General features: G+C 38.8%; 1 protein-coding gene across 2 annotated transcripts in view; it reads right to left on the reverse strand.

Moving 5' to 3' along the window:
* The window catches only part of efl1 (elongation factor like GTPase 1), a 310,712-nt gene that overhangs the window by 240,344 nt on the left and 46,209 nt on the right, over positions 1 to 24,159 (reverse strand). For both annotated transcript variants that reach the window (XM_055154283.1, XM_020920850.2), the window contains exons 12-13: positions 22,405 to 22,504; positions 2,334 to 2,476 (exon numbers count right to left, since the gene is read on the reverse strand). In XM_055154283.1, the coding sequence (XP_055010258.1) occupies positions 2,334 to 2,476; positions 22,405 to 22,504 (243 nt within the window). The remainder of the gene's footprint in view (positions 1 to 2,333; positions 2,477 to 22,404; positions 22,505 to 24,159) is intronic.

Below are 24,159 nucleotides of genomic sequence, written 5' to 3' on the forward strand. Positions count from 1 at the left end.
AGACATCACGAGGTGGAACACTGTTTTAGATTTGAGAGAAGAACTACACAGGATTTGTATATTAAACATGTGATTGAAATAAAACTCAACTCCAGGTAACAACATTATAACAGAGATCAGAGAATAGTGTATTATGAGCCCTTTAAATTAGTTGTGGTAATATCTTCTGGACAAAATTGTATGTCCTACTGTGCACATTTGCTTATTGCTAATCTTTGCCGTTTCGTTTACTACTTTTCCTAATGTAGTAAATGGTATGTCAAGAGCATTGGCTAATCAGTGTGATTACTCATGCCACGGTTTGATTGTGAGAACTACGAAATGTTAATTTAGACTGAATCAAAAGTGAGTCATTTCAGCTCATTCTTAAATTCAGAAGTAAAACCAAATGTCAGGTGCTTTTTCTTCTAACAAGCATCGTAACGATTAATTTTCATATCTCCAGTAGTAAATTAATTGCATTTGGTTTAGAATATCCTAAATTTGAAAAGATAACATCACTTTTATTTGTCCAACGATGGGGAAATTCTAGTGCTGCAACCACAGACTGTATAAATGGACATAGCAGAAGTGCAAACAGCATGTGCCAAACAGGAAGTGAGCAGGGGGGCGCTTCCGGCTCAATTGCTTCTGGCTCTAATTGACTTGACACTGAAAAATTGTCACCCCTCTCTCTGTAACTGCTGCAGTGAGCCTTGTCATTTTGGTCTTAAAATGTTCGTATTAACCCGCTCTACATGATCCAGGTGTTTTTATTACTCTATTTTGTATGTAAAAAACTTTCTTTTCCTAATATGGAATTGACTCCAAATTCAACCCATAACTGCAGCCTTGATGAACTTAATTTAACTGGATTTCGTTATACAGTCTACGGTTGCAACACGCGGTTCAAGAACAGCAAGAGAACAGCAACGGGCATTCAAAAATCAAGATAACTAATAACTATTACAACAGAAACTTACCATATTTTTCAGACTTTAAGGTGCACCGGATTATAAGGCACAATATCAATGATGTTGAATTCTCTCATCTATTTTCATACATAAGGAGCACTGGATTATAAGGACGCATTAAGCAAAACAAACGGACAATACTTGAGACTGATCCCTTAGCCCAGGCGTTCACGATCCATTGGCAGATCGTGGCGTAATTCGTCCGACATTGCCTCCCTGTCTTGGTGAATGTGGATTATGAATGTGAATGAGTGTGGGTGGATAATTTTAGTTTGTTTTTGTTTTTTTCCTGTGAGGATTACTCAAATATACATTGAGTAATAATGTGTTTTAACCCTCTCCAGGCAGGTGTTGCAGATTTGCAACAGCTAAATTCCAATTACCTACTACTTACTCTAAATCCATATTTTATGAGCTTTTTTTTTACTCAGGAGCCTTTTCTCCCATCCATGCTGATAAACGTGGAGGATGCAGACTGTGCAAGAACGGCTACACACAAACGGCCTGCCAGAAGTGCAACTTTTTTTGTTTACAAAGGATAAAAAAGTCAGGATTGTATATTACTACCCATAGTATAATTTTCCCCAAATATCAGATTTTTCCTGATACTAAAAATTAATTTGAGCCTGAGAGGGTTAATGCAGCTTTGAGCACATTTGTTTATGTTTTACAGAAACAAAACTTAAAACCACATGGATAATTTGCATAAACTATAAGCTCTGAAAAAAACTGCTTGCTCTTTGTGCGCCGATGCGGTTCAGCTTCTGTCGGACTAAATACACGACTCAGTGGAATATGAGTGTTCTCTCTATGACAGACGATGTGCTGCTGATGGTGAGCGTGTTCTGTGCTTCTTTTGCATTGGAGATGGTTCATGTGAACCTTTTAGGCTCCTGACTACGGTAGCTGTAATGCTCCGACAATCCATTAAGCAGTGTGGTTTTGTATCTTACCAAAGTCGTACTAAAATATTTAGACAGATTTTTGAGCGCCGCATGCCACATAAAATCGGTTCAAGGTCAGTAAGCACAACCAGAATTAATACATAAGGCGCACCGGATTATAAGGTGCACTGTTGATTTTTGAGGAAAATTAATGGATTTTAAGTGCACCTCGTAGACCAAAAAATAAAGTACATTTTAATTTAAGACCACACTGTGCAAGTAATCCAATATAGAATATAAGAGCTTTATTCAACTTGACAATCCAGTCTCAAACTTACCACACTGATGTTATAATGAAGATAAAATTGTTGAAAATCAGTGTGCGTAACTGTATTAGAAGTTTCCTGATCTGGTAAAACTCACTTTGACCTGACAAGAGTGGATGCGCTGGGAGACAGATGGGACGGTTGGATGTCGGGTGCAGCGTCTGGCTCACCTGTGCTGGCTCCAGATGTGTGGTCCTCCTCTGAACTGGCCTCTGTTTTGACCTGGTCCTTCTGGTTCTCGGCGGCCATCTTCTCCGCGTGCCTCTGCCTGGCAAGCTCCCTGCGCTGGGCGATCTCCTCCTGGGTCAGCGGTCTGGACACAAGCACGGGTCAAATGCGACAGATGTTTCTGGAGGTTACCGACACGTAACATCAGATCAGAGCAGAGCGGAGCAGAGCAGAGAGGGGACATGAGGAGCTGGAGCAAGAGAGTCGGTTTTAAAATGTTTGTACAGTTGTTTAAACACGTAAATGTACTGAAATAAAAATGTCAATATTTGGGCTCAGCTTTATGGTTTAAGAAAATAAAAAAGTATGTGCTATGTGTTGTGTAATTTTTGAAAAGTAAACTGTCAATTTACATAACCTGAAACCAAAAGAGATTTATTTCTTCAATGAAAAAAGTCCACCATTTTGAATAATTAGAAAAACTGCAGTAATCAACATCAGCAATTGAGGGATATAACTATTGAATCATGTCCCAGTTGTTCAGGAAGGTAAGGCAAGGTAAAGAGATGTATTTACAAACATGCTGTGCAAAAAAATATGCAGATTTGATACGTAAAAGTGCCGTGCCAGACCTGCAGAGACATTGTCCACTGGCTAAATATCTGTTCTGCATTTTTAGGGGTAGGGGAAACCTATGCAGACACAGGAAGAACATGCAAACTCCACACAAAAAGGTCTTGCTCTGAGTAAAAAAGCGCTAAACATTCAGCTTATCTATTGGAAAAGTCAGATCAAGTGTGGACCTAAGTACCAGAATGTCACTTATGATTTCGTTATTTCGAGCTATGTCACAGCAGAACAAGCAGAAAGTGGTACAGAGACGAATGTGATCTGTGCTATTTGAGTCTAAAGTTGACTCAGAAAAATGAAGACTGATGTTCGAAATGGAGTGGGAAGGAGGAAGACTTTTTTAATCTACTCCAGTGTCAGAAAAAAACAACAAAGCTGCTTTTGTTCACAGTCAATATCTCACAAACATTACTACAGTTTACAGTTATTTTCAAAACAACAATGGTAATCTGAAAGTACCATGAGGCTAAGAGACAGAAGAAGAAGAAGAAGAAGAATTTCAATTTATCAACTGGACAAAAGTTTATTTTAGTCAAATGGTGAACTGAAGAAGTTCTTGGATGAGCTGCGAAACATATTTGACCAAAATAAACTTTTGTCCAGTTGACAAATTGAATTTCTTCTTTTGCCATGGATTCTACCTGGACGACAGAGGGATTGTAAACGCATAAGGGTAAGATAACATCATTGCCTACTGTACATACCGTACATGAGCGCAGTTAAACTTGAATAAACACGAGTATTTAAACTTCGTACTTTCTATACTGCGACCAGACATTCTGTTTATAAAGTGATTTAAAGCACTAAATACTTTGACATTGCTTGTGTTCCAGTCCCAGAGTGTTCCGCAACTTAATCCCACACACAGACACAGTAAAGCTTCTTCTAGCGGTTCATGATCTCATGAATCTTAAGAGGTGCTCTATGTAACGTCTCTTGTCCTCCTCTTGCTTGTTCCCAAGGAGACATTGTTGCTCTACTTTGAATGCTTCACAGAATGGCAGTATACATATCTACCTTGGATCCATTCAAGTATAGGTGCTTGTATTGCCTCTCCACAGATCTGACCTGTAACTTCACATGACGGTCTCAATGGAGATAGAAAAGTTTAATGTCCCACGGTGGATAACTCGCTATAGGCCAGTGGCCTTCAATAGGTGAGGCCCGCCTCCCCTGGGGGCGCCAAAGAGCCACTGGGGAGGTACAACACACATGAAGAAAAAAAAAAAAAAGCAGTCTACAACTGTACAAATCAGGTGCCACAGGGAGGCGTCAGTTGTAAAAAAAAAAAAAAACTGTGTTGTTGTGTCCTTAGGCAAGGCACTTCACCCTCATTGGCTAGTATGAAAGTGGTGTGTGTGTGCGTGAGTGATGGTGGTGGTCAGAGGGGCTGATGGCACAGATTGGCAGTCTTGCTTCCGTCAGTCTGCCCCAGGGCAGCTGTGGCTACAGTAGTAGCTTACCATCACCAGGTATGGAGTGAATAAATACTGCTCTGTAAAAGCGTCTTTGAGTGTCCAAAAAAGCGCTATATAAAACTGATGCATTATTATTTATTATTATTATCTGCAGTAGTATTGATGTTGGTAATTGTGCGTGGATTAGCTGTAAAATTAAGTCGTCATTCTGACAAACTACTTATCGTTTGGAGCGTCACCTTTTTGCCTTGTATACGCCACGTGGACCGCACCTCTAAACCAGAACTAAAACCAGCACTAAACCATAACTAAAATCAGGACTAAAATCAGGTCTAAACCAGGATAAAACCAGGACTAAAATAAGACTAAACCAGGACTAAACCAGGACTAAAACCAGGTCCAAATCAGGTCTAAACCAGGACTAAAGTGCTGCCACTTCAACCAAGGAAAAATAAAAAATGCCCAGACACGTGCCAATTTCAGCCGTCAGGTGTCGTCAGCACTGATTACAAATGTTAAGCATATTCTGTTGATTTGGACAGGCCTACTGATGTTCAGTGATGTTAAACGTCGCCTCAATTAGGTCTGCATGAAGTTAGAAATTATTTGCTATTACAGAAACCGTTTATGAATGCACTTTAAAAAAAATATGAAAATACAATATAAAAAAATATATCATTTATTGAAACTCATCATAGCCAGAAACACAAAAGACACATTTACTTCAAAGGCCTGTGTGGCGTTGGGCAGGCGGAAGGGAGTTTGGGGAAGGGGTCACGGTTGTCTTTACCTACTATAAGGGGAGGCTCACATTCACCCAATTTGAAAACCCCTGCTATAGGCAAAGCTATAAAATCTTCATGAAGCCAAGCAGGTGCAGACAACAGTTACATAGCGCACCTTTGATAATGTGTAATAAACAGGCAAATCATTAAGAGGGACATTAATCAGGGTCCCAAAAAGATGCAGGAATCAAGATTTCAATCAAGATCTCACAGTGAAAGCAAGAGTCAGAGTAGTATAAAAAAAACACCAGGACAATGGACACAACTCTCTTATGTCAGCTGAGCACCTCCGCCTAAACTAAACTCATTTTCAGACCACTTGCACAGTCAGGTCGGGAGGGCAGTCGGGTTATGAGCGCTGAAAATCATTATCTGCACATTACTTTAGCAGTAACCTGACCCAAGTGTTTTGAGTGGGCTCTGTGGCAACTTAAAAAAAAAACAAAAAAACACCGTATCTATAGCAACGCAGCTGTACACAATGAATGAAGCAACGGCGTAGACGAGCTCACCTCCGTCGCCACTTAAAACAAACCCATAATTCCCCCCTAGACAACAGCTACACCAGCCTGCGCAGCCACTCAGGCTAATTGCAGTATTATTTTGTAAAATTCGGTGAAAGAAATAGGTAATGTGGTCGGAGGAGGAATACCGTGGAGACCGCACAAAAGCGAAGATGCCATTAGCCGTGGGTTTGAGTTGAGCAACAAATGACTGAAGCCTCAAACTGCAGGAGTTGGCCACAGAGGAAAACTATGTCACCACCGCACAAACAAAGGCACAAAAACATGGTGGGCAGATGTTTAATTAAAAAGGGGGTTCCCGTTACTTCTGAATGCATTTTCCAAAACATGTGCAAGACAAGAGGATGAGATATTGGCTTTGGGAAATGTGGAAAAAGAACGGAATCAGTTCAGGATGTAGTAGTGTTGTCACGAAGACTGGCAATTTCAAACTTTTCGATTTCGATATTAAAGGTGCATTGTGTAAATGTTCCATAGTATGACATTAAACATTTAGATTTACCTTACATTTAGTCATTTACAGGTGGATTTATAGCTCAAAATTACATTCTGACTGTGAGCGGGGTTGCCTCTGCACAGATCTGACCTGTAACTTTGTCCACTGTAGTAGAAGATAGAAATGTTTAATGCCGTACTGTGAAACATTCCAGACAAAGCAATAACATCTCCATGGAGAAAAGCATTTGACGGACCCTACACAAGAAAATTTACACAATGCACTTTTAAGGAATAGAGTTGATACTGATAAAAAACACTCTTTTCTTCCTGAAGATGCAATTGCTTTACCTGGAATGTTCCACAGTATAGCATTAAGCTCGTGTATCATGCATTGAATCAATCAGAAGTGCTTTGAAAAACAAACTATAACTATGAGCAGGGTCACCTCTCCACAGATCTGACCTGAAATTTGACCAATTTGTCTCCACAGAAATTGATAAGTTTAATGTCATACTACTAAGCAAAGAAATACAATCTCCATGGAGACAAGCAGGTGAGGGACTCTCCACCAGAAAAGTTACACCATGCACCCTTAAGGAATAGAGTTGATAGTGATTCCTATACAGACACCACAATGATAATAATAATTTTAAAAAAATCTCTTTCTTTCCTTCTTGAAGTTGTAATTGGTTTACGTGAAATGTTCCACAGTATAGTATTATGCTTGTGTATCATGCATTTATTCAATCAGAGTTGTTTTTCTTGCTCAAAAATGCGTTGAGAAACATTTACTATAACAACTATGAGCAGGGTCACCTCTCCACAGATGTGACCTGATTTTTTTTTCCAATTTGTCTCCACAGAAATTGATAAGTTTAATGTCATACTACCAAGCAAAGAAATACAATCTCTATGAAGACAAGCAGGTGATGGACCCTACGCCAGTAAAGTTACACTATGCATTTTTAAGGAATAGAGTTGATACTGATTCCAATACAGACACCACAATGATTAAAAAAAAAACCCCAAAAAAAACACTCTCTTTCTATCTTTCTTTCCTTCTTGGTTTACCTGGAATGTTCCAGAGTATAGTATTACGCTGGTGTATCATGCATTTATTCAATCAGAGGCATTTTTATTGATCAAAAATTATTTGAAAAACAAACTAAAACATCTATGAGCAGAGTCACCTCTCGACAGATCTGACCTGAAATTTGACCAATTTGTCTCCATAGAAATAGATGAAGATTAATGCCATACTACCAGGCAAAGAAATACAATCTACAAGCAGGTGACGGATTCTACACAAGAAAAGTTACACAGTTCACCTTTAAATAATAGTACTTTCTTTTATACCGTATTACCATGTGGTCTTATATATGTGTAATCCTTCAGTCGACCAGGTAGGTTCAGGAAAGGTTCATTTCTGTCCTGTGAATGTGATTTTTTTAGTATCAATTATAGGGCTGGGTATCATTAAGAAGTTGCCGATATGATACATACCTCGTTACGTAGGCTACGATACGAGACATATCGCCATACAGTGCACTTTCGATTCGATATGATATATTTCATATTGATTTGATAGGGTTTAATGAAAAATAAATGCTAAATCTTGGCTGTGATACTAAAAGTCTTTGTTAAACCGCTTCTTGTGCAAAGTTCATATGAAACACAAACATTTTAATCATCAAAACCATGAAAATGTCAAATGTGTCACATAAAAGAGTTTCCTTCCTCTAAACAAACAACAAAACTGTAGCGCTGTAACAAAATAATTTTAGTAAAATATACCAAAAAATACTCACAGTATCGATATATTGCAGAATCATCACATTAAACGATACAATATAAATATATATATCGATATTTTGATATTTTTGCACATCCTTAATCAATACTTCTAAATTCTAAAATTTGTTTTAGTATCAATTAGTATCTGATTTTCGATACTTTTAACAACCCTACTATGTGGATTTATTTATTTATTTAAACTTTATTTAACCAGAAAAGTCCCACATTTCATACACTTAGCCAAAACCAGTTACAAACCATAGATTTTATTCACAAACCACATTTCTTGGATTTGGACAAAAGCAATTACATTAGAATGGTTTTAGCTGGAGCTCTGTAGTTTTGGTAATTTCATCTTGGTGAATTTATGGTCCAGGCTGTAATTATTTGTCTAAGTCTTGGTGCATAGATTTGTTTCTATAATTTGCTGAATTTTCATACTTTTAATTTCTTCAATTCATTGCCTGTTGGGGATTCAGACGCATCCAAAGTATGTATTAGCATAACTGGCCAAGTTATATGAATGTATGATTAAAAACTGTAATTTCAATACACCTCATTAAACCTTATTTGCTTGTTGAACACATAAAAAGCATCAAAACAAGTTTTGAGTTAGGTAAAGTAACTCAAAAGTACAAAAGTCTCAGAGGGTCAAAAGGCATTGCTGCAAATTACAAATTCAGCAGGTCAGACTGAATATAAATTCATCCTGTCGGGTCCATTTTAAAGATGTGGTATTGTAATTTTCCTTTTTAACTAATCCCTAGCTCTCACAAAGCTCTTGGTCCATCACAATGATTGATTTGATTGATTAATTTAATTCTGTCACAGGTATATTCTGACATTATTCCCCAGACAGTCATATTTAACATTTTATTATGCCTTTACCCTTTATTCTTCTGTCAGAGCGTCACCTTGACACCAGTTCATCTTCATAAATACAGCAAGAGGAAACAAAAAAAATCTGTAAAAGTACAACAATTTACTACAGCACAAACCAACTCTCTTAATTCCTGTGTCTGCCCAGAGTTAAACACTTCCAGTTCTTCAACAATTTCAGGTCGTCTGTACAGTTGTTCCAGAGGTCCACCCCTTTAACAAGATACACAAAATTTCATAACGTTTGTTCTGATTTTCTTTTTGTTGCTAAACATGGCCGTACTTCTGAGTTCATATTGGCTGGTCATAGTTTGGATTTTAAACATATTCTGTAATGCTTTGACAAGAGATTGTTGTTTACTTTGAACATGATTTTCCAAGTGTAAAGGTCGACTAAAAAGTGCAATTCCAAAGTTTGAAGGTTTATAAATAATGCATTGGTTGGTTTATTATTAGTTGATAATGTGATTACTTATTGCATTTTTTTGCAAGGTAAAGATTTGATTTGTATTAGTCTTATATGTATTGTGTGAAGCTAACTGAAGGCACTACTCTGTTAAAAGCTCTGTAACTCAAATTACATTTTAATCTGAGCTCTATTTGAGCACAGTTTGCCCAGAAGGAGCTGACTTGGTTGGAACTAGAACAGGCGAGATGATTTGTGCACTTAAACAAGTCTCTCACAAATAAAATTACAGTGATAAGCTACATCACCTTTGACCACTCACTTTTTTGTGGAAAATCAAACACCTAAACAAGAACATAAATGCTCATATTGATCACAGACTTCTGAAAATATAGTTTTTTTGTTGTTGTTTTTTTCCAGGTCTTAAAACTTTTTTGTCTGTGTTTATTATAGTGGCTGCCAGAGGTGGGGACTTGCAAGTCTTGATTTGGACTCAAGTCAAACTTGAGTCCCTATTTTTAGGACTTGAGACTTGACTTGATAAAATGGACTAAGACTTGGGACTCAACTCGGACTTGAGCCCTGTGACTTGAGAAGACTCAATGCTTATGCTAAAAAAATATGTTTTTTAGAAAATAATTTTCTCTTTACAGTTGATAAATGTGGTGCTTAATTTTAAAAGGAACAAACTGGAACATGTCCTCCCACTTCTGTTTGTTACTATGGCAACAGTAATTGAAGTACTGAGAGATGGTATCATCAAATGTACTACAGTAATATAAAGTACAATACAGTAAAACAGAGGGAACTACAAAGAACACGATCCTTCCATTTCAGCGCAGACTACACGACAAAATAACAGATATTAAGCACCTTTAAATCTTAATTCTTTCTGTTCTGACCGTAATGATTCACACTTGTCAAGATGTTTAAAAAGGAAAATTTGCATTTTTACCACTCTTATATAAATACTCATATAAATATACCATGACTTTTTAAGTACAATTTAGTTTAAAATTAAACTGAAAAATCTAAGCTATATTTGGTACTTTCGACTTGAAGCTCAAACAGACGACCTGGACTTGACTTGGACTCATGGGCCAGTGACTCGAGACTTGACTCAGGCTTGAGGTCAAAGATTTGAGACTTACTTGAAACTTGCAAAACAATGACTCAGTCCCAACTCTGGTAGCTGCTGAACATTCTGCCAGGAGAGATACAGTACATGTAAAACACCCCCAGCATGAAATCACTGCAAAGTATCACTTACATGGCTCATGACTCATATTTAATATTTAACAATAAGTATTTTATTGCTTTGCTTAATGGTCCACGGCATTCAACTTTTCTATCTCTATGAGGAAAAGAATCCCACCAGATCTGTGAAGAGGCAAGCCCACCCTTTCTCAATGTTTTCTGAGCAATAAAAACACATGTAATTGAATAAATATCTGATACGTTTAACGCCACAGTGTGGAACATTCCTGGCAACCCTAACCCAGGCACAGTAATAACATGCAATAGTGTAACCTCATCCAGAAAAGATGCACAGTGCACCTTATAAAAATAAAATAAAATGTGCAAATAGGGCAGTGAAAATATACAGAGCTAAAAGAATATCCGACCCAGTTTCAATATTCCATTCCTTTTCCATGGCTTCGGCAACTGGAAATTTGGCGTTTTAATATTATAATGTCTTCCAGGATGTGTGGCTCAATAGCTAATAGTTGAAATCCTGCTGAAACATGAAAACTGCATTCATTTTAGCCCCGTGGATCTCACTTTGGCAGTCACTGAGGTCAGATGACTGGTAATAATGCGATTGCCAGGTCTGGTTTGTGCTATGTCCCAGTGCGGTTATGAAGTAATAGCTTCCAAATTCTGGTGCAGGACGACGGCAACCACAAATAGAACACAAAAACGCGGCATAGAAAGTGCCCTGGAAAATTCAACAATGTCTTATATTAAAGGTCCTATATTACACAGAACGGTCTCTTGTGAGCTTTAAAGGTGCATTGTGTAACTCAGTGGTGGAGGGTTTGCCAGATGCTTTTCTCTGTGGAGATGTTATTGCTTCATCTGGAATGTTTCACAGTATGGCATTAAACCCTTCTATCTTCACGGAGACCAAACCACACCAAGTTACAGGTCAGATCTGTGCAGAGGCAACCCCGCTCACAGTCAGACTGCACGTTTTTCTAAGTATTTTTGGGCTATAAAACCACCTGCAGTTGAATAAATGTAAGTTAGAGCTGTTTAATGTCATATTGTGGAACATTCCAGGAAGAGCAATGACATATCAATAGAAAAAAAGAAGGTGACGGACTCTCCACCAGAAAAGTTGCACAATGCACCTTGTTATAATGCAGGTGTGTTATAATGTTGTTATCTCATGAAAAACCTACCTGGAGTTGTGTTTTGTTTTATTCACTAGGGGTGTAATGGTACAAAAATCACAGTTTGGTAAATATGTTTTTTGGTTTTGAGGTCATGATTCAGTAAATTTTCGATACAGAATGGGAATAAAATGCAAAACCAATTGCTAGTTGTTTATTTGTGTGTTTCTTAAACCAACAATTTGTTTTAACATTATACAAACAGGAAAATAACGGAGATTCTGAGCCGGCAAAACGCGAAAGTGAGGATCGCGGTGCAACAATCATAGTTTTGAGAGGATTCACGTAGTTCGGAGGGACGTAGTCAAGATGGGGGGCTATTGTTGTCAGGGCGGACACCATAACATGTAGGGGCAGACTGTAAACAGACACAAACTGCGCGAATTCACTTGTGCACTGCAATGCATCGTACCGAAACAGTTTGGCACAATGCATGTACCGTTACACCCCTATCACTGATACATGTTTAAACAATCCTTCATTTTTTAACCCGTCTACATCTCCAAAGCTCAAAATGCTACCTTTTACATTTTGCTCTGTAAAGATGGGCACTTACAACACTGAAATGATCCAAATGATTTTAGTGAAGGTGCACACAGTTTAAAAACACAGTGGAGCACTTCTTGTATTACCACATGACATCACAAGGTGGAGCAAAGTGTTTTCAGTTTGAGAGAAAAACTTGGCCTAAATATGCAGGATGTGTTTGTGTGTTAAACATGTGTGAATGACACAAAACACAACTCCAGGTCTGTTTGTGATGAGGAAACAACAGATCAGAAAATAGAGTAAATGGGCCTCTTTAAAGCAACACTTCAGTGATCTTCGTGACTGCAGATTTTTTTTCCGTTTCCTGGATTCTTGGCTCCAGTGAGTGAAAAAGCCACCACGCACCAATGACAGGGTAAATACGGTTTTTGACATTTATGTGAATCCCACAAGCAGAGGAAAGTATGTTAAAGCTGAGTGTAGACATCTGTGTAGTGTCCGTTATAATAGTGTTCGGTGTAGAAGACGTCATTGTGTAAACTTTTAGTGTCAGTCCTAAACCTTAGGAAAGCAGGAGGACTGGTTTAGGGATTACTGGGTGAAAATTTGGTGACGCAAGATCTCACTAAATAAAATTGCCACAAAATACTGCACAGATGTGGAAAATGGGTTAATGGTGCACTATGTAACTTGTTGTGGTATTCACTATCGCATTATTTATGGTTACAGGTGTTTTTATGCTCAAAAACACATGAAAAATGATGTATTCTGACTGTGAGCAGGGTCGCCACAGATATGACCTGTAACCTGGCCTGGTCGCACAAGCTATTTGTCTCCATGGAGATAGATATCAAATCTGTGGAACAATCCGGGCAAAGTAATATGGTAAAATGGTAAATGGTCACATTTTTCTATAGGGCTTTTCCACCTTCAAGGCACTCAAAGCGCTTTACAACAAGGAACCACTCACCCATTCACACACCAGTGTACGCAGACACTGTGGGCAAGGTGGGTTAAGTGTCTTGCCCAAGGATACAACAACCGCATTCATCTGTGGGAGCTGGAATCATACCAGCCAACCTGTGGGTTAGTGGATCTGACCGCTCAACCTGTGATGTTTTTATGTCAAGAGCTGGAAAAGTTGCACAGTGCACCATTAAGTAGTGCATCCTATTGATGAACTGTACCATATTTTTCAGACTAAAAGTTCCTCTGGAGTATAAGTTGCACCAGCCAAAAAATGCATAATGAAGAAGAAAAAACATAAGTCATAGCAGACTATAAATCGCACTTTTTGGGGGAAATGTATTTTACAAAATCAAAGACCAAGACCCGACATTTTATCTTGAAAGGCAAGTTCTAGTAATAACAATAGAACAGAGAACAACAGATTGTTAACGTCACATATGAACAGTTCTTCAGATAAACTATAACATAAACAACAGAACAGAACAAGTTTAACAAACTCTCCATCTCACTCCAAATCACTAAATCCATGGAATTCTTCATCCTCGGTGTCACTTCTGAGCAACTCCACGACCTCTGGAGGTAAACAGAGCACCACCTCCTCTTCTGTGTAGCTGTCGTCAGACTCAGCATCAGTTCCAGTTAGAATTATTCTGACCTTTCTGAATCCCGACAGGATGGTTTCGGTGTCACTGAAGTCCAGGCTTTGTCGATTCATCCAGTGACTTCAAAGAAATTTGTATGGTGCACCCTCCCAGTTGTCACAGGTTTCTTGCAAACTTTTCTTTCTGCTGCTCGATTACTGATCTCCAAGATATGATTTTCTTTTTCAAGGCATTTGTATTCAGTCTTCTCAGTTGTCTTTATAAGTTTGTCTACATTGGTACAGAAGTAAACGTGTGATCGACTGACATGATACAGACAGGACAGAGGCTCTTTCTGCAGGAGACATGCACAGTAGAGTGAAGTGACAGTGGTACAGGAGTAATAGGAGCAGCAGATACTGACACACAACTCTAGAGCCTCTCGCGGCTGTCAGTGTGAACATTTTAATATATAAATCGCACTGGAGTATAATTCACAGGACCATTCAAACCATGAAAAAACTTAAACTTAATAAAAAATCTTATAGTCCGAAAAATACGGAAGTTTAAACAAAAAAAAAACTAAATAAATATAAAATAGAAATAAATAAAAAATGTGTGGAAAATCTGTGAATCTGAATTGCACATTTCGAGAGAGCCTCAGCTACTGTAGCACCTTTTTTGCCCAAAAGCATAATGAATCTTTGCAATGCAGACTGTTTGTACCAAGTCCAACTTTCAGGCTTTATACAAATTAAGTATTGGGAGCTGCAGTTTAGTTAGTTTTACAAGTTTGAAGTGATGTAACATTTGGAGATTTTACTAGAAAAATATTATAACCTCAAATATATATTTCATTCGCATCTAACTTTACGCTGTCTGCTCAGGGTTGTGTCCAAGCCGCCTCATAAAACGTAATGAGTCAATCGATACCAAACACATGTGAAGACAGACCGTGCATTTCAAGGAGGAATACAATAGCGATTCACTAAAGCTGTCTCTGCACTGTTTTATTACAATGTGTTTAAAACATCAAGAAACGTACTATAAATAAAGGGGAAGGCGCGATACTTGCAAAATGTCACATATTTTGTACAAATCTATAGTTACTTTAAGATAAAAATTTGACCCGTGTCATCTCCTCAAAGCTACCTTTTTTAGAGCTGCCAAGATCAATGCACTATTATCGAACATCTGGAATACAAAAGAATTCAATTACAAGCCTAAAAATACTCACTTACTCTGAGCCTTTTCTCCACAGATTGGCCTATAACTTGGCCTTGTTACATCACTGGCTTTTCTCCATAGAGATAGTAAGTTTTATGCCAGATTGTGGAACATTCTAGGTTTCTCGCTCTCAAAATTCTCACACCAAGTCCCTACAAAGAAAAGGGTTGGCTTTCTGATTAAAAGAATATCTAAACCAGGGCTATAACAGGACTTTTCCAGGTCTAAAGTGGACTACATCATTTACACCGAAGTTCTAAACAAGAAATTATCCAAAAGAGGGGATAGAATGAACTCTTAATTAGGCAAAACCACATACTTACAAGGTCCTAAATTACACAAAATTGACTCTTGAGAACTTTAAACCACATTATAATGTTGTTACCTCCTCAAAAGCATACCCCAAGTTGTGTTTTTTTTTTCATTCACACATGTTTGAGTAAAAAACAGCATTATAACTCTGTCCACATCTCCAAAGCTCAAAATGCTCTGTTCGGGTTTTCAGTTTGAGAGATGAACTTAGCCTAAATATGCAGGATTTATGTGTTAAACATTTGTGAATGAAACAAAACACAACTCTATGTATATTTTTTGACGAGGAAACGTCATAACATGGATCAGGAAATAGTCTAATATTGGCCCTTTAAGTGCTGTCCACAATACATGTATCCCAAATGGCTCTCCACATACAAAATGTTCGCTGCAAACTCGGGATGATTTCTTAGGCAGTCAAAGGTTATTTTTTCATCCTTCCTGTGTATCAGTACTGCCCATCGCCTTCGCCTTTCACTATTTTTCAATTCTGCTGGAAAGGGAAACAGTTTGAACGAAGGTTTGCAGTCACACAGATCTGATTTCCTTTTGCAGTTACGGAGTTTGCGAACTTCCAAAGCCCGTTTTCCGCTGTTAGGACATCCAACAACCACACAATTACGATGTCCGAATCCCATAACTAAAATATGACAATATCAGAACCAGAAACAAAAGCGATACGGTTCAAAAGACTTGAAAAGATCGGCTTTGACAATCCCACTGGGAACTCAAACACGGCGGTTTGATGCTCACTTTTTCGGAGAATCCTTCCCAGTGTGCATTGAGCGATGACCAGAAGTCCAAAATTCAGGATTCATGTACAGGCAAATGTTACATATTTATATTTCTCTGTGCACAGGACCATATAATGCTCAAGAAAACTCACCCTATCTCGTTGTTATTATTACAAAGAGTCTATAGTGGTTATAAAGGTGCTTGAAGTGGTTTGCTGCACTCGAGCTGGGTCACTCTTATAAACAGTAAACTGGCTCTGAGGCTGCAGTCTGCCACAGAAATGTCAGTGCGGAGTACACAACACAGAGGAGACTGCAGGTAACAGCGCTGCTCTCCTCATTAGCTACCACACATTTTGGACAGCCTCTGCTCCTACCTCCTCCTGGCTCCCCACTGCAACTGACCTTATATCACTTCTCATAGGGGCCTTTCTTCTCCGCCTGTTTCGTACACAGTAGCTCCGGTTCTGACAGGCTGTCTATACCCAACACAAGCTCAGCAATTAGGCCACAGAGCTGTCACCGGGAGGAGACTAACCAGCCGCGCGGGTTTGGGGAGGAATAAAGAAAATCACCGTTCACCACGTCTGACAAGAGGGGAGAGGATGTCCTGTCAGCTGGAGGCGGAGGAGGACTGCGCCGACTTGTGGGCGAGGGAGGTACTACGCGAGGGCAACTTCAGACAGAAAACACCCAGTCATCAACACAAAGGCCTGTTCAGATCAAAACTCAGAATAATTTATGCAGAACTTCTTCCTTCTTCCTCTCACTTAATGCTTATTTCGTATGTTGTTCATATTAAGCAGCTCAAAATTCACCAAAACAAAAATGTAAATAAGTAACATTTCTGGTGGAGGGTCAACACCTGGTAGACCTTATTTTCTTGGAACATTCTACATTCTACATTATTATTAATTACCTTGTCAGATTACTGGTGAGTGAAGATGATACCAACAGGATTAAGAATAAGAAAATGTCCATCTTTTGGAGCAGATGAGGAGGATTTCAAGAACAAATGGGAAGCCTTTTTAAATAAATGCTCCTTAGACCTCAGGCTCCTACTCAGTTTCCAGGACTCAGTGGAGAGTTAGATTTCCCCCCTCCCTTTAAAACGACAAGCTTTAAATGTGCAATCACTTCCTATTTTTTTATATCTTCGTCTTCGTGAAACTGTTTAAGACTAGTCCTCTAATATATTATACAGATTATACAAGTTGTATCTGTAGCACTTTTGTATTTTTTGCCCTCTATATATTTTTATATTATGTACTTTTCTATGTATTGGTTGTTGGGAATTGTATATTTATATCTTGTATCTTGTATTCATATCTTATCTTAAATAGCTTGTAACTAAAATCTGTTCAGCCTACATGTCCCATCATGCACCAGCCCACTGTGAACACGTGACCTACACCTATAACTTTAAATCTGCACTGTAATAGCTGTTGTCAAAGTTTTCAGCTTGTCTAAAGAAAGGGTGGAAGTAAAAGGCTGGAGACCAACTGGATGTCCTATGTCTTACGCAGGAGAAGTTTATTTACCATCGATAATACAGGCCCAGGGGGATTGAAAAGTGAACATAGTATGATTTCAAAAGAGAATATAGTGTGATTTTTGAGTGTTCATGCCCCTTTTGACTATGCTTCCGGAGGAGGAGGATTATAAAGCAAGTGGTGAGACTATGAAGGCCAGTAGACACCGGTCAGACAGCAATATCCCACAATTTAGATAGTGGTATGCCAATGGTGTGCCGAGGGAAGATCATAGTGTAAATATAGCTTTTGTGAGTCAATGTTAAACTGAGATGTACGTGAAGATAAATGACTTAAATCCTCTTACAATAGCCATCTCGAGTTTGCCCTCGTGAAGTCTGAAGGGCAGAAACGCGTTGATGTGAGTTTAACTTTATCTGTCATGTGGTATTAAAGGCTTTTAATTATTTTGTACTTTTTGAGTGCCTCAGTTTTTTCAGCTTTATACATTATTATTATTATTATTATGGCATTAACCTCTACTTCTAATCAAGTGGCACGACGAGGACAAGCAACAAGTCAGATCACGTCAGGTAAACGGATTTGGAGCAGTGGAAACACCTAATTGAATAAATGGAAGAGAGATGAGTTAAATGTCATTCCGTGGGACATTCCAAGCAAAGATATGGTATTTTCATAGAGACAAAAAGGTGGTGGTGGACATGCCAATAGAAAAGTTACATGATGAACCTTTGAAATTGGTTATGGTCAATTTGTGTGCTTTAAAATAGTCTAATCTAGTTTTAAACGTTTGACTGAGACTGTGGCAAACACATATGGCACACTTCCCCGGTGACAAAGTTTTTTCTTATATTCTAGAAATACTTTCAGAAATGCTGTTCTATTATATTGACCCCTCTCCTCCAAGTTTAACGAGTTTTAAATCAGATTCCAAAGCATGAACGAACACAACTTAAGCAACACAAGGGAACTCCACTCTCCTCAGAAGACCCTGACTCAAACTTTTACGAGAGCGTCTGACTTTCCCGCTCGGCTCAAGGAGGGGCCAACCTTGTCCACGAGCTCCATAAACCGCCGCAGATACAAAAAGGAGCGTCTCTCTCCGGATTAATGGAGCCGAGCGGGAGGAGAGCTGGAGGAGAGCTGGAATATGATTGAACGCACTCTGGTCCTACAGCCAGACATGGGGGTCGTCCCAGGCCAGACACACCCCATCTGTCAGGCTGTGGAGCTGGGAGAGGAGGGGCTTTAGTCTACCCTGAGAATACCTCTGGAGAAGGAGACTTACGCATTCCACATCTGCAACTTAGATCCATAATTACACCTAATACTTTTGAATCACAAGCAAATATGTAACTATGTCTGGTCTGCCACCTGCTGTGTCCATGGAGATGTAATTATTTTGCCCAGAATACTTTGGCACGTATGTACAATGTAGGTCTATCTACATGGAGACCAACAGGTAAGTTACAGGTTAATATTTTCCTTGGAACTTCTGCATGTATGTTTATGGCAGAATGTTCAGCACGGTACCATGGTGACAATATTTTTAGTCTATTTAGTGATTTAACACATTTTATGAGTCTGGTACCAAGAATATAGACTTTTTTTTTTTACTTTAAAGGCCCTACAATGCACAAATTGTACTCTTGTGAGCTTGTCAAGTCACACTAATCGAGACCAAGACCTGACCAAGACCACAGGGTCCTGAGACCGAGACAAGGCCGAGACAAAACCTAGACCATGGCCCATCAAGACCAAATCAAGAACATTGAGTGTCAGACCTCGAGACCGAGGCAAGATCGAGTCCAAATGCCGTCTAGTCCGAGACAAGACCGAGGCCGAAACAAGACCGAAACCATGGCCCACTGAGACCAAATTGAGACCATCTTTGTCACTTTCAACATTTATTTGCCCAGGGATTACTGGTGGGGGAAATGAGCACTGGTGGTACAACCTGGTACAATGCATCTGTCCTGTTAAGGTTAATGTAAATTGTGTGGAGTCCCTGTCTCATTAAATAAATAAGTAAATCTATATTATAGTTATTTTGGCACATATACATATCAGTGTTTTTATGAATCTATCTCCATTTTATCATTCCTCAAGTGTCCGACCTCGAGGCCGAGACAAGACCGAGTTCAAGAGCCTTCAAAATGAGACAAGATCGAGTCCAAATGCGATCAAGTTCAAGACAAGATCAAGACTTTTAAAGGCCGAAACCATGGCCCATCGAGACCAAATTGAGATCATCTTTGTCATTTTCAACATTTATTTGTATTTTACAGTTTTTCTGGCACATATTTCTATCTATGTTTTTATAAATCTATCTCAGTTTTATTACTCATCAATTGTCAAACCTTGAGACTGAGACTAGATGGAATCCAAGCACCTTCAAGACTGAGACAAGAACGAGTCCAAATACAGTCAAATCCGAGACAAGACCAAGACCTCGAGACTGAGACAAGATTGAGTTCAAGCGTGATTGAGTCTGAGAAAAGACCAAGACTTTTAAAGGCCGAGGCTGTGACAAGACCGTGACCACGGCTCACTGAGACCAAACTGAGACCATCTTTGTCACTTTCAACATTTATTTGTATTTTACAGTTATTTTGGCACATAGATATGAATGCTTTTATAAATCTATCTCCATTTTATCACTTGTCGAGTCCCATTTAGGTGTTTGATTATCTACAAAAAAAGGTGAAAGTGACTAAACTGAAAACTGTTTGCTAATAATGTAATGTAATTTGAGATTTGATATTGGTTTGAATTACATAATCAGCTGTTATTTATGTTCAGATTGTGTTGAAACAGAGTCCAACTTGAGTAACTAACTAAATAACTTGAGCTTCAGACAGAGCAGAGCCTACAGTTAGCGTCACACCCGCATTCGACGAATTTCGATGACAGCAGCTGCAAAGTATCAACAATTTGACAGACCTGACCCCATCTATCAGGTTGCATGATGGGAAAGGGGCCCTCGGTTCAGCCTGGTCTCACCTCTGGAGCAGGAGGATGGGACAGGACGGAGGACAGCTGCAGCCCACGCGGGAGTTGGAGTAATTGGATTTGAAGGCCCAGCGATCACAGAGAACGTAATAGTGAGATCAGACGCTTGGATAAAAATAACAGTCTTGTCTAGTGCCTTAATGGAAACTGCTTCAGTGAGTGATACCGAAGAGCGCTTTGTCTCAGGGTAAAGATTAGGACATGTCAAAATACTCCAAAAGTTTCTCAAAACACCAGCCGACCAAATTGAAAGTTTAACCTTCAGTGGATTTAAGGTCTGCTCAAGTTAAATCGATAAATAGAGAAGATATTTAGATTTTTATGATGTTGTCAAAGTTTAATGTTACAATAGGGAATAGCAAAATAACTCAGACCACTGGCCTAAAGTGCACAGTCAGCTCACCAAATCAATTTTGAGAAAAAACGTAATTTACAATGCAGAGGAGAGCAGAAATTCAATCTGGCGAAAGGTAAGAACATTTAAACTATGAGACCATTAAAGGGCCCATATTCCAGCATGTTCTGATCTGTGTTATAATAAAGACTTGTGTTGTGTTTCATTCACATGTTTAACACATAAAACCCAGCATATTTAGGCAGAATTTTCAAACTGAAAACAGTAAACTTGATTAACAGAGCTTCAGATAGAGTAGTAGTAGTAGCTTTAGTTCATCACACCCCAACGGAAATGTTGATGATATCAGCTGCAAAGTATCAACTGTACATGTACTGAGACTAGGGATGAGCGTTCGATTTAATTATCTTAACTGATCATTATTATTACTAATATGCATAAATTAACTCAACTTTACAACATATAAACCATAACACAGAGCCACATCAGCCCGTTTGAGGTTATAATGTGTTTAACGCAGCTTTGTGCTCATTTGTTTACATTTTACAGAAACAAAACTTAAGACCACATGGCTCATTTGCAAGTGCTAGAAAAAACACCTCGTTCCTTGTGCGCTGATGCGGTTCAATTTCTGTCGGACTAAAGGACACGGCTCAGTGGAATATGAGTGTTCTCTCTGTGACAGAGGATGTTGATCATGATGATGATGATGGTGAGTCTGTTCTGTGTGTGTGTGTCACGTTGGAGATGGTCCATGTTTTCAGAGATCAGATGTGTGCAGGTTTAGTGCAGCTCTTTAATTTCATTTTATTTATGTTGGTCATTTTATTTATTTTGGCTGCCGTTGTGATAAAAAGACTGAAAAGTGTTTGTCTTTTGGACGCCTGTGCACTGAACTTTATGTTGCAGTTACTGCGTTTACATGCACCATGATGAAACCAGGATACTCAAAAAACTCGATCAAACCCGGGACACTGATGTGCTGTAAACACACTCACTGAGTGGTTCAGTGTCTCCAAGGAGGGGCCAGAGCCCAAACATGGGACTGTGAGGCCACAACTCCAGTGTTTGTGCTGTCAGACACAGCCTCGTCTTCTTACACTACGCACAGCAACCTACATTCGGTTTGTTGATTAAAAATTAACATGTTCAACGAAATTCTTAATGATCAATTATTGATTAGTCGACTAATCATGTCCATCCCTAACTGTGAATATGCAAACTTTCTTTAAAGAGAAACCCTTTAAAGTCCAGACATCTTTTTAAGTTTAAAATTACAAAATTGCTAACCACTCAGTCAGGAATTTTGATTTCTATTGCCAATTATCCATGATTAGCCATGATCTCTGTCTGCCTCCTCTCGCAGCTGAGGAACATAAGCTGCAGAGCATGAGCAGTTTTATCGCATGCATGATTCATATTTTATAATCTGACACCAGTGATATGATAAGGCCCAGCAACTGTCTGATCCAGGTTTAGTTTGATGTGGAGTGTGTGCGCAAGTGTGAATGCTTTTAAAGACAGTAATTGTATAACTTATACACTGTTGGTATATCACATATCACAAACTAACAGTTGAACTCCTAGTATAATCTGAGTGACTGGGAGTAGATAAAGCAGATAGACTGTACCTCTGTCTGTTCTGGGGCAGGGCTTTGCTGTCCACTGCAAACATCTTGGACACAAACACGATGACGGGGGAGCTGTCTTCACTCGAGCAGCGGAGAAAAACTGGGACACAAGCACAAACATGTCACTGTCATAATGTGTTTATAAAATGGACTGAGGACATGAAGTCACACAAAAACTGATTTTTTTTCATGTAAATATAATACACTGTAATGCACTATTGTTACACTATTGTACAAGGTTAAGCAAAGTGTGCACTGTGGTTGAAAAATACTTGAATACTAATATTGGACTTAGATTTCCTAACTAACTATGCACTTTAATGAAACTTGTGAGCAGAGAAAATTTACATTTTCACCTACCCCCAATTCTCTCCCACAGCTCTTTATTTGCTTGCTACTAAATGTTATTATTAAAAGAAATACAGAAAGTGCTCCAGTGTCTTTTTAAACTCCATACACCTTCACTCAAGTCATCTGGATAATTTCAGCACTAGAATGGCCAATCTCTACGAAACAAAAGCTAAAATGTGCGACTTATATATTAAATTTTTCACACTGACAGCTACAAGAGGGCGCATTAGGCTTGTGTGTCAGTATCTGCTGCTCCTATTACTCCTGTACCACTGTCAACTTGGCTCTACTGGACATGCCTCCTGCAGAAAAAGCCGCTCTCCTGCTGTAAGTAGTGAAATATGCAGCCGAAAACGGTAATTGAGAAGCAGAAAGAAAGTTTGGAGTGAGCGAGAAACTTGTGAGGAACTGGCAGAAAGTGGGGATGGAGAACACAGGAGGGTGCACCATGCAACTTTCCTGGAAGTCACTGGATGGTTTGACAAAGCCTGGACTTGAGTGAAAACCGAAACCATCCTGTTGGGATTCAGAAAGGCCGGAATAATTGTAACTGGAACTGATGCTGAGTCTGACGACAGCTACACAGAAGAGGAAGAGGCGCTCTGTTTAACTTCAGAAGTCACGGAGTTGCCATGGATCTATAATAATTTATTATAGTTCTATGGGAATTGCTCAGAAGTGACACCGATGAAGAATTCAATGGATTTAGTGATCTGGAGTGAGATGGAGAGTTTGGTAAAATTAGTTGTTCTGTTGTTTACGTTATAGTTAAACTGAAGAACTGTTCCTATGTGACATTAACAGTCTGTTGTTCTCTGTTCTATTGTTGTTACTATAACTTGCCTTTCAAGATGAAATGTCGGTTCCTGGTCTTTGATTTTATAAAATAAATTTACCCCCAAAAAGTGCAATTTATAGTTTGGTGCAACTTATAATCCGAAAAATACAGTAGACTCATGACATCACAAGGTGGAACAGAGCATTTTGAGCTTTGGAGACGTTAACACACTAATAATAAAGCGTTACTCAAACATGTGTGAATAAAACAAAACACAACTCTGGGTATGTTTTTGATGAGGTAACAACATTCATGGCTTAAAGTTCACAAAAGTCAAGTGTGTGTAATGTAGGACCTTTAAACTTCTTTTAGAACAATTCCACATTCATTTCATTAAAGTTAATATTTTATTTGACTTTATTTTTTTGGACATCTTTGGTTTGAGTTTGATTTTAAGGCTCAGATAATTCTCCCAACTCTACTCTACTCTCCCCACTTAACCCCACTTTCACATTGTCGTATCTAATAAAAAATCTATAACTCCAAATAGGATAAAAGACCATTTGTGATCATTTTTCAGATAAAATACACACTTATCCCTGATCTGTCTCTAGTGAGTGTTCAGT

Source organism: Boleophthalmus pectinirostris, unplaced genomic scaffold (assembly GCF_026225935.1).
Source record: "Boleophthalmus pectinirostris isolate CB_2022bp ecotype Guang Dong unplaced genomic scaffold, ASM2622593v1 HiC_scaffold_19, whole genome shotgun sequence".
In the NCBI taxonomy this organism is placed as follows: Eukaryota; Metazoa; Chordata; class Actinopteri; order Gobiiformes; family Gobiidae; genus Boleophthalmus; species Boleophthalmus pectinirostris.